The sequence below is a fragment of the Oculina patagonica genome, chromosome 2, assembly GCF_052425735.1.
Source record: "Oculina patagonica isolate OP01 chromosome 2, crgOcupat, whole genome shotgun sequence".
Taxonomy (NCBI): domain Eukaryota; kingdom Metazoa; phylum Cnidaria; class Anthozoa; order Scleractinia; family Oculinidae; genus Oculina; species Oculina patagonica.
In genome coordinates, this window is record NC_135759.1 from 42,356,545 (window position 1) to 42,370,829 (window position 14,285).

The following is a 14,285-nucleotide window of genomic DNA, read 5'->3' on the forward strand; positions in this document are numbered from 1 at the left end:
GCGCTTGTGCATGCGTCGCAAGTGAAAACCAGGCTTTATAGAGCGTTTACGACGCATTCGATAAAGGAAATTCTCTTTGATTTTCTTGTGATTAGCTCACTAAAGATATACGATAGCATTTGATGCATTTTTTAAAATATTTTTTACTCACAGAAACGAGCAAAAAGATGGAAACCCTCCTTAAAGAAATGAAACAACAACTCACTCATGTTGAAGATGATATCAACATCCTCAAAGCAAACAAGACATCCGTGAAAGGTGAGAGCAGGTCTGATTTTGGCAATTAAAAAGTTTTTTCTCCTTTTGGGGATGCGTGATTGATTTAGATATGCGTGAATAAGTGGTGTCTTTCTCATTTTATTTCCCATACATGTGAGATCCACTTTGATAGATTTTTATAAGTTTAAAAATTTTATCATTCACAGAGCCAAACAAGAAGATTGAAACTCTCCTGCAAGAAATGAAAAAACAACTTACTCGCGTTGAAGATGACATCAACATCCTCAAAGGGGACAAGACATCAGTAAAAGGTTAGTACAAAATATGTTAAAGTGCGTTTGGACTTTTAAAATTCTCCTTAACTTTTCACACTGAAATTACCCTCAAAAGTTCCCCCCGATACATAACCGGATTTTTTGTTGATTTTGTCGTATTGATTAGCTATCACTCAACATGTAAAAAACGATCATATTTCGATAAAATCCACTCTGAAGAATTTTTCACCATTAATTCGCAGGGCTAAAGAAAAAGATTGACACTCTCCTTCAAGAAATGAAGAAACAATTCACTCAAATGCAAGATGACATCGACATACTTAAAAAGATTATAACCAAGAAAGGTGAATAAAGATCTGTTTATTTGGGCCGAGATTTGATTTTCCCCTTTTTGTGGCGCATGAAATGGAAATAGTTTAGCCATAATAAACTTAAACATTTTTTTCTTCAATATAATAGGCAAGAACTGTGCTGAGCTGTACAAATCAGGTCAAAGAATCAGCGGTGTTTATACAATCGAGCCTGATGGTTCAGGTGCCTTTGATGTGTTCTGTGACCAAACAACAGCCGGTGGGGGGTGGACAGTGTTCCAGAAGAGACTGGATGGCTCCGTTAATTTCTACCGCGGCTGGGCCGACTACAAACGTGGCTTTGGTAACCTGAATGGCGAGTTTTGGCTGGGACTGGACAAGATACACCGCCTGACGAAAACAACAAAGAACAGGCTTCGAGTAGATCTGGAAGACACTGCAGGCAAAACTGCTTACGCCGAGTACGACATGTTTGCAGTTACGAGCGAGAGGACTAAGTACAAGCTGAGCCTTGGATCCTACTCAGGTTTTAGGATTTCGTACACTTATATTTCTGAGCCATTTAATTGTTAACCATTCAACTTACTTTACGTTTATTTCGATAACCATGACAGTATAAATTTGAACCTGCGATTATTTAGTAAGAACAAAGCAAAGTTTTAGGGAATTTAAATTGAATATTTTCTTGAAGCGTTTAGGAAGGAGGCATGATTATCTTACATGATGAGCAAGTCTAGATTTTATTGGACACGCTCTGTTATCTCTTCTTTAAAACGAATACATGTATATACCCAACTTTTTAGTTTTAGCGATGTTCATTTCTTGTGTTATGTTTTCAGGAACTGCTGGTGATTCTCTTTCTTATCATCGTGGTCGCCCCTTTACAACCAAAGATCAGGATAATGACAGCTCGGGCGCAAACTGTGCTGTGAAGCATAAAGGAGCCTGGTGGTACGGGGCCTGTCATTCTTCCAACCTGAACGGTCTGTATCATCATGGCGCGCACAAATCTCATGCTGATGGTGTCAACTGGCATCCCTGGAAAGGACATTACTATTCTGCCAAGAGAGCTGAGATGAAAATCAGACCAGTGCACTTTTAGAACTCTCCGGGTTTTTTTTTTTTTTTTTTTTTGCTTGTTTTGCGAATAAGAGTTTGAAAAGAATATCAAAGTTACTGTGCAATTAAAGAATTAAAAACAGCAGAGACATAAGTTTGTCTTAATTTCATTGTGTAGACTGTATATATTATCGTGGGGATTTTGCGATTCAACATGAAGGAAGATGGATGAAATTAATTCTTCTTCCCTTTTGTTTCGCCCTCAAAAACGGCGGTTTCACGCTAGCTCAAAGCCAAATTTTAGTTGAATTGCAAACAATGCAGTCCGGTTATTGAAGAATATTTCTATTTTTCTCGTGTTTCTTTCCCTTTTGTGATCTCTCTGTAAATTTCCATCTTTAGTAATTGCTTTTCTGCCGGAAAGATTTTGAGCTTTACCTAGATCTGTGCATGCCATAAGGCACATAAGGCTTTGACATTCTCTTTCCACCCACTTCGATTGTTTCCCTTCACTGGAATAAGACACAAGTCAACCAAAACACACTTTATTGGAGTTAAGAAAAGTTCGAAAAATCTACACGTCGTTGTATTAAAAGGATTTTTGAATATCTATGTACACAATCAAAGGCAATAGATGGGCAAAGTTGCTAAACATATCGTTCGTTATCAAGTAGTGGTGCCTACACAAGTGTTCTTTACAAACCTATCGAAAACCTAGCATGCGAAGCTGAACAATGATTATCCAGGTGTAGATGGAAAATGAGAAACAGAGGTGATTATTAACCCACCCATCCCAACCCTATATACTGAATAGGTTTTCATTCCTTTGAGATAAAACAAAAATCAGGAAACATGGATTAGCCAGATCAGCATGCAGTGAGACAGAAAGAAATGATTCGTAATGTTTAATTTGTCGTTCATGTACCAATGCAAAAGAAACTTCAAAAAGGCAGGGGATGTTGCGAGAAGAAAACGACATGACTTGAAAATATGGATACATAAAAACTGAAACTGACACTGTTCACGGCACAGTTCATAAAAATATTTAGATGGGTTGGATCTTGAAGTGGAGGCCGATAAGGGAGAACATCATACACTTGAGATCTTGTACCAAGTAATAAAAACTTCTTAAGCCATCAGGATCCCTGTAAAATGACAACAAAAATTCAGTTATTACACAACTGTACCCATTACCGCTGAACTCCGTTGATAAAGAAACAGTAGGGGCCACAGAAAGTCTAATGTTTATAATGTGGGGTGTCCATGAAACACAAAAACAGAGTATCCGTTCACAAAATGATGGGTCTGTATTTATTGACTGAGAGGGATGGCTAATATGATATATCAGCCTGGAGTTGTAGCATCACAATATGGTCCTCATGTATACAGGATAACCACAAGGCTATAATTCTCCTATCAGATGGCTCAGTCTAAGCAACTTCAGGGTTGGCACAAACAAGAGCGCTTGTCCCTCTGAATAGTCCCTGCAAAAAGTCCTGGGGATAAATGAACGAACCATTTTCGTCAAAAAATATAATTGTTGGAACAACAATACATCCCTGTGACTTGTCACACAAATTCAAACTGGTTTTATTTGAAGCCCCAGGGGCTGGTCCACTCACATAAACTGACCATGGGACTAGTAAGATTATGTGGCCAAATAAAAAAAAAACAATTAAAGACTGTCTCTCTTCATATAAATGCTCAAGAGACTTCTCTGCAATACAGTCTTGCTGCAACTCTTGCAACTACAGTCGCACCATTGCCAGTGTGATACTGCAAATAAAACCCCTCATTTAGCAGCCACGGCCACCTTTTGGCCATCCCAATGAGGATCGACTATTGTTTTTACCTCTATTAAAAGCAGCCATGAAGAATTTACGACACAAATATTTTAAGTGAAGACTGATAAAAATATCCAAACACATGCTTATTATCATCTTGACACGATTTTGCTGTCACCGGCTAAGCTACCTAGACGAACTGATGACCTTTTGATTCCCTGGTAAAGTGTTGTTTCTACCACGCCTTGCTAATTTCTGGCGAGCCCAACCTCTATTAAGCGGCCGATTACCATTTCCCCAAGGGTGGCCCCTTAATAGGGGTTCTACTGTAGAAATTTGTAAATGCAATGCTGTTGCAGCAAACACTGCTTCATGTAAATTGTAAAACCTAACCAAATTTCCCTATCAATTCTGTATCCCTTAACAAAAAGACAGTTTCGAAGTTAGGGTATGAAGTTAATTTACCACTACATTTTCTACCATTTTGATTGGATAAAATTGATCAAGTGACACGATAGAGTTCAATAGTCAACACATACTTGCATTGATTGACATCAATAAGAGAACCAATCTTGGAAGTTGTGAACGAAATATGCTGATCATCCATCACTATTTCAAGTTCCTGCAAATCAAAGAAGAAGCCATGTTTAAAAGTAATATGCCTATCTAAGCTAGGATGTATCTTTTCTCTCCATGTTTCTAATAACATTGTCCACAACATAAGTTTTAAAGGTCATGTTCAGGCCAAAGTGGTCCACGCCACTGGAGCTTATAGTAAGTGGAGTACAATTCAGGGAGTAACCAGGCAAGTAATTTCAAAATTGGTACAGTGCTGAATTTGTTGTCGATGTACCGATACAAGAGAAACTATAAAACGACATGATATGTTGCAAGGCGAAGACGATAAAAACATGTGGGTACATTAAGACTAATACTGCTCACAGCAAAGTTCATAGAAGTAGTTGGATGGGTTTGATCTTGAACCAAGTAATAAAAAACGTATCAGGTCATCAGAATCCCTGCAAAATATCAACACGGTGCTCACAAAACCACATTATGCGGATAGCAAGTAACTGTAAGTAAGGGTAACATAGCAACCTCTAACAGGAGGAAATCGTTTACAGTAACTCATCAGTTCGTAGTCAGGCTTTGTACGTCTCTATCTGGTTATGAAACCAGGCACTTGTGTTGAAGGACAGACAATTTCGTCCACTGTATTGAGTGGTCTTGGCTTTATTTATTGATCAATAGAATTTACAGTTTTAGTTCTTTTATTATGCTCTATAGATTCCTTTTATACTTCGGTTAGAAAAAGAAACAGGCTCACTGGTAATTTCAAAATAAAAGTTAAATGAACTTGGTCTGATTAAGACCTGGCGGAATAAGGCAAAGAGAAACTACCAAGAGACAAATGGTGTCGCGGTTTTTTTTTATCTCAGACAGGTGATGGTGAGAGAGCAAGGACGATATTTTACTTGTTTTACTACTACATTTCATGGCTGAATTTCCGTTCTCCGCAGGGACGGCGGAGCCGGGGGGGCTGGGGGGGCTGGGGGGGGGCTTTAGCCCTCCCCCCTCCACTTTTTCCGAAAAAATAAAGACTTACTAAGAGAAGAGTCTTTTAAGCCCCCCTCCCCCCACTTCAAGTCACTAGTCAGTCCCCCCACCTGGAATAATGTTCCGCCGTCCCTGCTCCGACTTTATATTTTATTATGTCAGCAATAAGTCGATAGCAGTCTGCTATGCAAATAAAAAAAAAACAGTTTTTATTATATAGTTATATATATGGGAGTGTATAGCAACAGTGAGAGATCGTACGAGATATAGCAGCAAGGAAAACGACCTGTGAAATCAGATTGTTCGCTTGCAATTTCCTAGTGTCCGGTCGCTTGTGTTGTTTAGTTAATAACCATGTAGTTACTTCACAGCTGACTTGTTTCGAAACAGCTCATGGATGACGTGTATTTAATTATCTATATTATTTAATTAAATATGAACGTTTTGCCATGCATTCAGGTGTACTGCAAAAAATTAAATCAAAAATCAAAACAGCCTGCTAACGACAGTAAAACATTCGAACTTTAAAGTAGCTGCTCTAAAATACATTTCTTTAGTAGGTATCTACAATATATTATACGGTTTTTATACCTCAGCACATTTAAATCAAGAACAAGCAAATTCCAAGCACAGTCATCAGTCAGTGGATATTTTAAAATATAATATTAAAATAATTAGGAAACTGAATTTAACCGTGCTTTTTTAAGTTATGAAAAACAAATCATCTGTGAATAGATATGGTCAGATAGCGGGTTTTAATTCTGCAAATGCGGTGAAATTAATATATTTTGTCAAAACGTCATCACGACTACAAAGTAGTCAAAACACATTTATGTATGCTCAAACAAAGGGAGACACTTAAATGAAAATATTATACATCTGCTGGAGCTGGCTCCCTTTCTCTTAGCCTCGGTAGCTTCGTCATGAGATTTTTCTCGAGGAAAGGTTTATCGCCGCCAAGTAAAGACTTGAGAGAGTCAGGGAAACTTGTACACACTCTACCTTCAAGGGACTTTGGCTATTTCACCATATAACTGGTTGAATTGTTCTCCGGGACTCACAAATTGTATCCAAACTGGTGAAAAATGCTCTCCAGTTGAGACAATGTAATGTATTTTGCTGTACGGATCGAACTCAGGAATGACCTTGTAGCTGAGGGTGAGTTGAGTTTGAATAAAGTTTTCAAATTGATTGAGCCCTATCGAAGCCGATGTTTGTTTCCTTTGTGAAATTCACTGTCATTCACAGATAGATTAAGAATACGAAAAAACAAATGTCCCTTTAGGCCGCCAAATTTTGATAGGGCAAAATCTGCTGTGCAAGATGTTAATTTATTATTATCAGTTTACTCCACTAGGTTAACCGAATTCATATCGATACATTTCTGATATTACAAGCTTAGTTTCCTGATATAATCAACGTGCTTACTTGTCGGTCTTTTGTCGCTGTTTTTCAAAACTGCCATAAAAGATAACAAATCCCTCTTCATTTCATTTTGGAATAGAAATTGACATTGCCATCTTTAGTAGAGGCAAGTTTTCAAAAATTGTCTTCATCGGTCTTTGACCGTTTTTTATATGAAAACTTTAATAACCAGATGCCTATACCTACCTACCTAATATGGCATGTTGGAAATTTATTACATATTGATCGGGTTAGACTATTTTACTCCTTACACTCGGTGTCTTTGATATTTTTACTTTGAGATCTTAAATCGTCAGATACTGTAACTTCAAAACTACTTGGTTTATATATCCGAGCTTAAACTATCAAATCTTTGATATGAATATTACATTGAAACCAAGTGAGACTATTTTACTCCGAAAATTCAAAGACCATGCACAGCAAAAACATCGGCGAGTGTGATTCAATTTGCATTGCCAAAGGATAAACAATTTTTTTAAGTGGTACAGAAAAAAAAAACCCGCGAGTAAGAACCTGTTCAGGGCTAAAATTTGCAAATAAGACTCTAAATTTGGAAACAGGTTCTTATTTTTAAAAATGTGGATCATCATCAGCAGCTGGGAACAGTCTAAATGATTAGTGCTTCATTTTAACATAAGCACTTCTGTGATGTGTAAATTTTATACAAGGAATAGGCCGAATACCACTAAAAGTTCTATTAGCATCAATGTAAATTTTCTTCGGAAAATAAGAACCTATTAAGAACCTGAATAGCCTAAATTTGTGTTTACTGCCATTTATATTAAGAACCTGTTTAGGCTAACCTGGAAAAATAAGGTTCTTTATACTCGCAGGTTTTTACTGTATTGTTTGAAAGCTGTGATTAAATATTCCGAACACGAAAAGGCGACGAGTTGAATGACTTTGTTGTGTTCCTTAGTCATGTCAGCTATTAAAGTTTTTCGCTAGCTGGGTATAGTTTTCCCAAAATAAGCTCAGTTACCCTTAAAACTAAGCTTAAACTTTTAAAAATGTCTGCAACTACGGTCTTCGTTTAGTAGAGTAATACCGTTTTATGGTTTTAGCGCAGAAACATTTATTCTTTTCTATTTTGCCTAGGGCGCTCTTAAGCCTTAGCTGTTTGTATTCTGTAAAGTTATAATTTCTAGCAACTCTAGCTCTAGCCACATTCTATTTGAATGTTCTATCTTTTAAAAAGTCTAAGAAGTCTAAAAGCTTCGGTTAGGTCATACTTTTTTCAAATATTTTGTTTTCTGTCACGACGACGAGTGTTAAAGTTATTAGTTTATAATAAGTTGATTATCAACGGGCAGTTGATAAAAGTAAATAAACTGCCGACTGAACGACTTATTCGAGCAATAGCCCGTCATCGGAGCAAACAATGGGCTAATGCTCAAAAAGTCAGTTTTTCAAAATTCACTACGGCGGTTTATTCACTTTTATCAACTTCCAATTGATAATCAACTAAGTGTTAAAACAGTAGATTTGTTGATAGACCTTGACAGAAGCGGACCTAAATTGAAAATTTACAGTAGAATATCTGAAGATATTGAAGTATTTTAAAATTGTTATGTGCAGTTCGCACTGTTCGATCTCTCACTGCGCACTATTCAAAATAGCTTGTAAAACATTATGAGATAAAATTATGGTCGATTTCGACCAAATGTCTTCCTTAGGTCTCTTTGTTAAAAAAACAATAGCAGAGGTAGCAGACACACTAAATAAAATTGACTGAGGATTGAAAAGTTCAAATGGCACACTTATAATTCGAGGTTTTCAAACATCCCCGGCTCTTTTTCAACAGGTTTTCACGCTTTTGAATATTCCCTAAGATTTTCATGTCTTTTATCGATCAAAGCATTCGCTGTTGGTGAAGATCTTTATGTGATTGTGTCACTCAGTCGTGTTCATTCAAAGAACTGAACATCAGGTTTTGATATATAAAGACTTTCTTTGAAAATAGTTCGGCAAAATTTCAGGCAAACGGCGGCCGATCCGAAGTGAGTGTGATAAAAAAGCGTTAGGTAGTCGAATGTATTCCGGTATAGAATCAAATACAGCCTCTTTCTAAATATTACCATATTAGCATTGATATACAACTTACTGTTGATTGTAGCACGCGTTTCGTCTAATTAGTAAAAATACTATTTTCGAATTTAACAAAGCTGTGAAGATGCAATTTCAACTTAGTAAATGAGCAATAAACCTTCTAAATCTAGTGTCAATACAAACTGAAAAAAGCCTGAATATTTTTTTTTCAATTTGGTAACCCTGTTTTTTACAAGACTGTCATTGTTCTAAAGAAACTGTCAGCAAGGGTCAAAAGATCGACCAAAAATAGTCTACACTCAGAAAGCATGAAAATTGTCTTGAACCAAAATCAGTGACGCAAACACCTTGTTGTACTAAAGGTGAGTCACATCCGCTATTTCACCAATCCGTGACATAGTTAACTACGGTTAAGTTGGGCTTTGATCAAATTCGCACCATGACTTGTGTTTCCTCGGGTATTTTTTGCAGTTTGCTGTTCTTCGCAGCGTTGTTTGTGACAAGTCAAACTTTAGCTAAGCCAGGAAATAGCGCTAATAGCACCCCAGTCAGTTCTACAGCCACAAAGCAGTGCAACAACGCGTACTACAGCTTTTATCATAATGGAGGGACTAACGAAAAAACTGAAACTATCCTTCAAGAAATAGAGAAACGGCTCACTCAAGTGCAAGATGACATCAACATCCTTAAAGGGAACAACACTTCGGACAAAAGTAAGTAAGATCTGTCCCTTTGTCGAAAATTTTTACTTTTCCTTTTGGGAACCACGATCGGTGGTGGGGGTCATAAGAGTTACAATGGAATTCACTTTTTTTAATTAAATTTCATCATAACACAGAGCCAAACAAGACGATTGAAGTGATCCTTCCAGAGCTGAAAAAACAGCTCATTCAATTACAAGATGACATCGACATCCTTAAAGCAAACAATACAATGGCGAATGGTACGTAAGCACAGATCTGTTTTATATGCGGAGTTCAATTTTTTTCCCCACGTTTTTTGCTGGTAAAATTAAGAGAATTTGGCAACATTTGGCGGAATTTACTTCGGATCTGTCTTGAGCAATTCTAGATCTATCGGTTTCTGTTGTATCGACTGGGAAATCATAAATTCAATCGCCGTAATATTTTGCAATAGGTGACTACAGATGTTAATTTTATTTGATACAGAACAAAACAAGGAGATTAAAGCGATCCTTCAGGAAATGAAGAAACAACTCACTCAAATGCAAGATGACATCAACAGCCTCAAAGGGAACAAGACTATGACGGCGAAAGGTAAGAACAAATTGTGGTTCCGCAATTTCGGCCGCGCCGGGTGCATAAAAAAAACGTGAGATTTTGAAAGCTTCTAAGAGTTCAGTTAACACAGATGCCAATTTTGCTTATCATTGACTAGCAAATCAACGAGTAAGTCAGAAATGCTTTCCATGTGGGTTGCCGTGTTTGAAAACTTTCTCTTTTTTTCAGTTCAACAAAACACTTCACTCATAACAAAATATCCTCTAAATAGGGATTAGTCATAAAGATAATAAATCTCGCAAGCTTTTGTTCAACAGCTATGAAAAACTGTGCTGAGCTGTACAAATCCGGTCAAAGAAACAGCGGTGTTTATACAATCGACCCTGATGGTTCAGGTGCCTTTGACGTGTACTGTGACCAAACAACCGCCGGTGGGGGGTGGACAGTGTTCCAGAAGAGACTGGACGGCTCCGTTGATTTCTACCGCGGCTGGGCTGACTACAAAAATGGCTTTGGTAACCTGAATGGCGAGTTTTGGCTTGGACTGGACAAGATACACCGCCTGACGAAAACAAAGAACAGTCTTCGAGTAGATCTAGAAGACACTGCAGGCAAAACTGCTTACGCCGAGTACGACATGTTTGCAGTCACGGGCGAGAAGGCTAAGTACAAGCTGAGCCTTGGATCCTTCTCAGGTTTTAGGATTTCTTACACTTATATTTCTTAGCCATTTAATTGTTAACTATTCAACTTCCTTTAAGTTAATTTCTTTGACCATGACAGTAGAAATTTGAACCTGCGATTATTTAATAAGAACAAAGCATAGTTTTAGGGAATTTAAATTGAATATTTTCTTGAAGCGTTTAGGAAGGAAGCATGATTATTATACATGATAAGTTGGTCTATATTTTATTAGACACGTTCTGTTATCTCTTCTTTAAAGCGAATACATGTATATACCCTACCTATTATCCAGTGAGGTGAAATTCTCGTTTTGTGTTTTCAGGAACTGCTGGTGATTCTCTTTCTTTGCATCGTGGTCAGGCCTTTACAACCAAAGATCAGGATAATGACAGCTGGAGCAGTAATTGTGCTGTGATACGCAAAGGAGCCTGGTGGTACAAGAGCTGTCATCACTCCAACCTGAACGGTCTGTACCATAAGGGAAAACACTCATCAATTGGTGATGGTGTCAACTGGTATCACTGGAAAGGACATTACTACTCCGCCAAGAGAGCTGAGATGAAAATCAGACCAGAAAAGTTTTAAGAACTTTCTGCCTTTTTTCTTGTTTGTTTTCCAAATAACAGTTCGAAAAGAATGTCAAAGTTACTGTGCAATTAAAAACAGTCGAGACATATGTTTTGTCCTTATTTCGTTTTGGTTGGTCTTAAAATTATCCTGGGAATTTTGCGATCAAAAATGAAGGAACGTAAGAAAAAATTACTCGTTTCGCCCAAACACAAATCCGCGGTTTCACGCAAAAAGCTCAATGCAAAGCCAAATTTAAATGATTGAATTTCAAACAAAGCAGTGCGTTTATTCCACAAGATTTGTATTTTTTCCTATCTTTTTTCCTTGTGTAATCTCTCTCCAAACTTAATCTTTTTTCGTTCTTTTTCAGCTGAAATTTTTTTAGAGTTATCCTCCATTTAAGAATCCCGAAATTCGAACCAGGATAAACGATTGGTGTGCAAGTCAAATTTTCCACAAAACACAGGTTTTTCCTGCATATTCTTTTTTTCTTACATCAAGGAATTTTGTCAATTTTATTCGTGCAACGGTTGTTAATTAATCAAAATAGTCTGATGGAGCAGGCTAGTTTTGTATTCATCGTCATCCATTGTTTTGTTTCCATTCATCAGATAAGACACAAGTCAACAAAAACACTTTATTGGAGATAAGAAAAGTTGAAAAAACCCCTATAAGTCGTTGTAAAAGGGTTGTTGAATATCTATGTACACAATCAAAGGCAATAGATTGGTAAGGCTGCTAAACATATCATTCGCCATCAAGTAGCGGTGCCTACACAAGTGTCCTTTACAGACCTTGACAGTTTCAATATAGCATTCAAAGCTGTATGGATTACACAGGTGTAAATGAAAAATGAGAAACAGAGGTGGTTATTAACCCACCCACCTCACGCATATACATTGAATAGGATGTCATTCCTTACTCGGTTTTTGATGGTACCTTTGAGATAATTAAAAATCACATAACATACATTAACCAGATCAGCATGCAGTGAGACAGAAAGAAATGATTTACAGTGCTTAATTTGTTGTTCATGCACCAATGCAAAAGAAACTACAAAAAGGCATGGGGATGTTGCGAGAAGTTGACGACATGAGCATATGGATGCATAAAAACTGAAACAAACATTGTTCACGGCACAGTTCATACAAATATTAAGATGGGTTTGATGATTTGATCTTGAAGTGGAGGCCGATAAGGGAGAACACCATACATTTAAGATCTTGAACCAAGTAATAAAAACTTCTTAAGCCATCAGGATCCCTGTAGAATAACAACAAAAATTCAAAGTTATTACACAACTGTACCCATTACAGCTGAACTCAGGGTTCGTACCCTTTTTCACAAACAATTTTCCAGTACATTTCCAGGACGCAGATAGGTTTTTCAAAGAACTCCAAAATTCACATTAACCCATTCACTTCCAAGATCGCAATATTATTTCTCCTTACTGTCTGCAATACATTTCTTATAATGTTAGCTCTGAGAATTCAGTTGTTACTTGAGTACAACAGATTTGCAGAATTTCCAGGACCGGTAGTCTTTTTCCAGGACTGGAAAGTCCTAGAAAGTGCCACAATAAAGTTCCAGGACTTTCCAGGTTTTCCAGGACCTGTATGAACCGTATGAACTTCGTTTGTACAGACGCTTTAGGGGCCACAGAAAGTCTGATGTTTATAGGGCGGGGTGTCCATAAAAAACAAAAACAGAGTATCTGTCAAGCGAGGTTGTGGCATCTCAATATGGTCCTCGTGTACATAAGGAGGCGGCGTGGCCAAGTGGCTAGGGCGTTGGACTTGTAATCCGGAGGTCCCGATGGATTGCTATGCCAATCCATCACAGATTACTCCCTGGAGCATTTTATCAGGTAGTCTTAGTAGTTCCGTCACCAGTACCCATTTAAACACCAGCTACTGACCAGGGAGGAAAGAGCTACTGCAAGTGTCTTGCCAATTACACAAACACCTGAACATTACTGGAACCCAGACTGCTCGATCTTCAGTCCAATGTTCTAACCATTATGATCCAGTATCTCTTATCTAAAAAACGGATCAACAGCTTACCGTATTTATTCGAATAAGCGCCGCGGCGCTTATTAAATTTTTGGCACCTCAAGTGCGGCGCTTATTCGAGGGCGGCACTTATTTGAGGGCGGCGCTTATTTAAAATTTGGCGCCACAAAGAATCTTATCTTTTGCAGTATTGAAAGAGCGTTTTTTGATTGTCAGTGTTTGTCTCTTGCTGAGACAGAAGTGGCGCTAGCTGTCCTGGCAAAGTTTGCGGCCCTCACAACATTTACAAAACTATGTATTGTAGGAGTGTTAAATAAAAAAACTAATCAAAGACTGTTCAAAGGGCGATAAAACAATCACTCATAACTGCAAAACATCGCTTTTGATGCAAAGAAATGTTCAAGCTTGTTTAAGAGTTGCTTTGTAGTGCCGTTTAAAGTTAAACGAAATTATCCAGATAAGCGCCGCATCGGGACTGCGGCGCTTATTCGGGGGCGGTGCTTATTAACTTTTTTTGTCCCGAATGCGGCGCTTATTTGAGGGCGGCGGTTATTCGGGGGCGGCGCTTATTCGAGTGAATACGGTACTCCTCTTTACAATATCAACACTAGGGGACTGGGACCAAGCTTGTGAATGATCACATTTAAGGCATGACATTTTCTTGAACCACATAAAAAGCTTTCAAAATTGAACTAAAATGACATTTTAGCTAGCATTTCGGGGAGGCTACAACATGATTGCCATCCAGTATTTAGCCCCCCCCCCCCCCCCCTCCAGTAAATGGTCACAAAAGCTGAGAATGTTGCTGGACTATAAAGAACGACAAGGATATGGCGAGAACATGTTTCAGATCTTTTGCAAGCTATTCTTGAAAGGGGCTGTAAAGGTGGAATTAAAGCTTTAATTCTCGTTGTTTCTCACTCTATTTATACACAAAAGAAACAACTCGGGCCAAAAATCGTTCAAATTATCACAGCAAACACCATTCACGACAGCCCAGTCACTGACCGGGCGCATTTAGCAAGGAGACTGAGATCTACCGTAAGGAGTCGCCTCAGACTCTGCACTTCCCGTTTTGGCAACGAACTCTCTGGGACTA

At 38.0% G+C, this 14,285-nt stretch overlaps 2 protein-coding genes across 3 annotated transcripts in view; one reads left to right on the forward strand and one right to left on the reverse strand.

Moving 5' to 3' along the window:
* LOC144641505 (uncharacterized) overlaps positions 1-14,285 on the forward strand; it is a 36,516-nt gene that overhangs the window by 16,948 nt on the left and 5,283 nt on the right. Inside the window, exons 4-8 of one of the 2 annotated variants that reach the window (XM_078500515.1) lie at positions 154-258; positions 426-530; positions 737-838; positions 954-1,331; positions 1,645-1,909. In XM_078500515.1, coding sequence (XP_078356641.1) covers positions 154-258; positions 426-530; positions 737-838; positions 954-1,331; positions 1,645-1,907 — 953 coding nt within the window. In that variant the 3' untranslated portion in view covers positions 1,908-1,909. Of the gene's footprint in view, positions 1-153; positions 259-425; positions 531-736; positions 839-953; positions 1,332-1,644; positions 1,910-14,285 lie in introns of those variants that run through there. The other variant, XM_078500513.1, reaches the window with a different exon arrangement.
* On the reverse strand, positions 2,793-4,267 carry LOC144641647 (protein mago nashi homolog). Its single transcript, XM_078500691.1, has 2 exons — positions 4,188-4,267; positions 2,793-3,009 (listed from the first exon to the last, which is right to left on the reverse strand). The coding sequence occupies exons 1-2, from the start codon at positions 4,253-4,255 to the stop codon at positions 2,910-2,912; spliced, it is 168 nt and encodes a 55-aa protein (XP_078356817.1). The 5' UTR covers positions 4,256-4,267; the 3' UTR covers positions 2,793-2,909.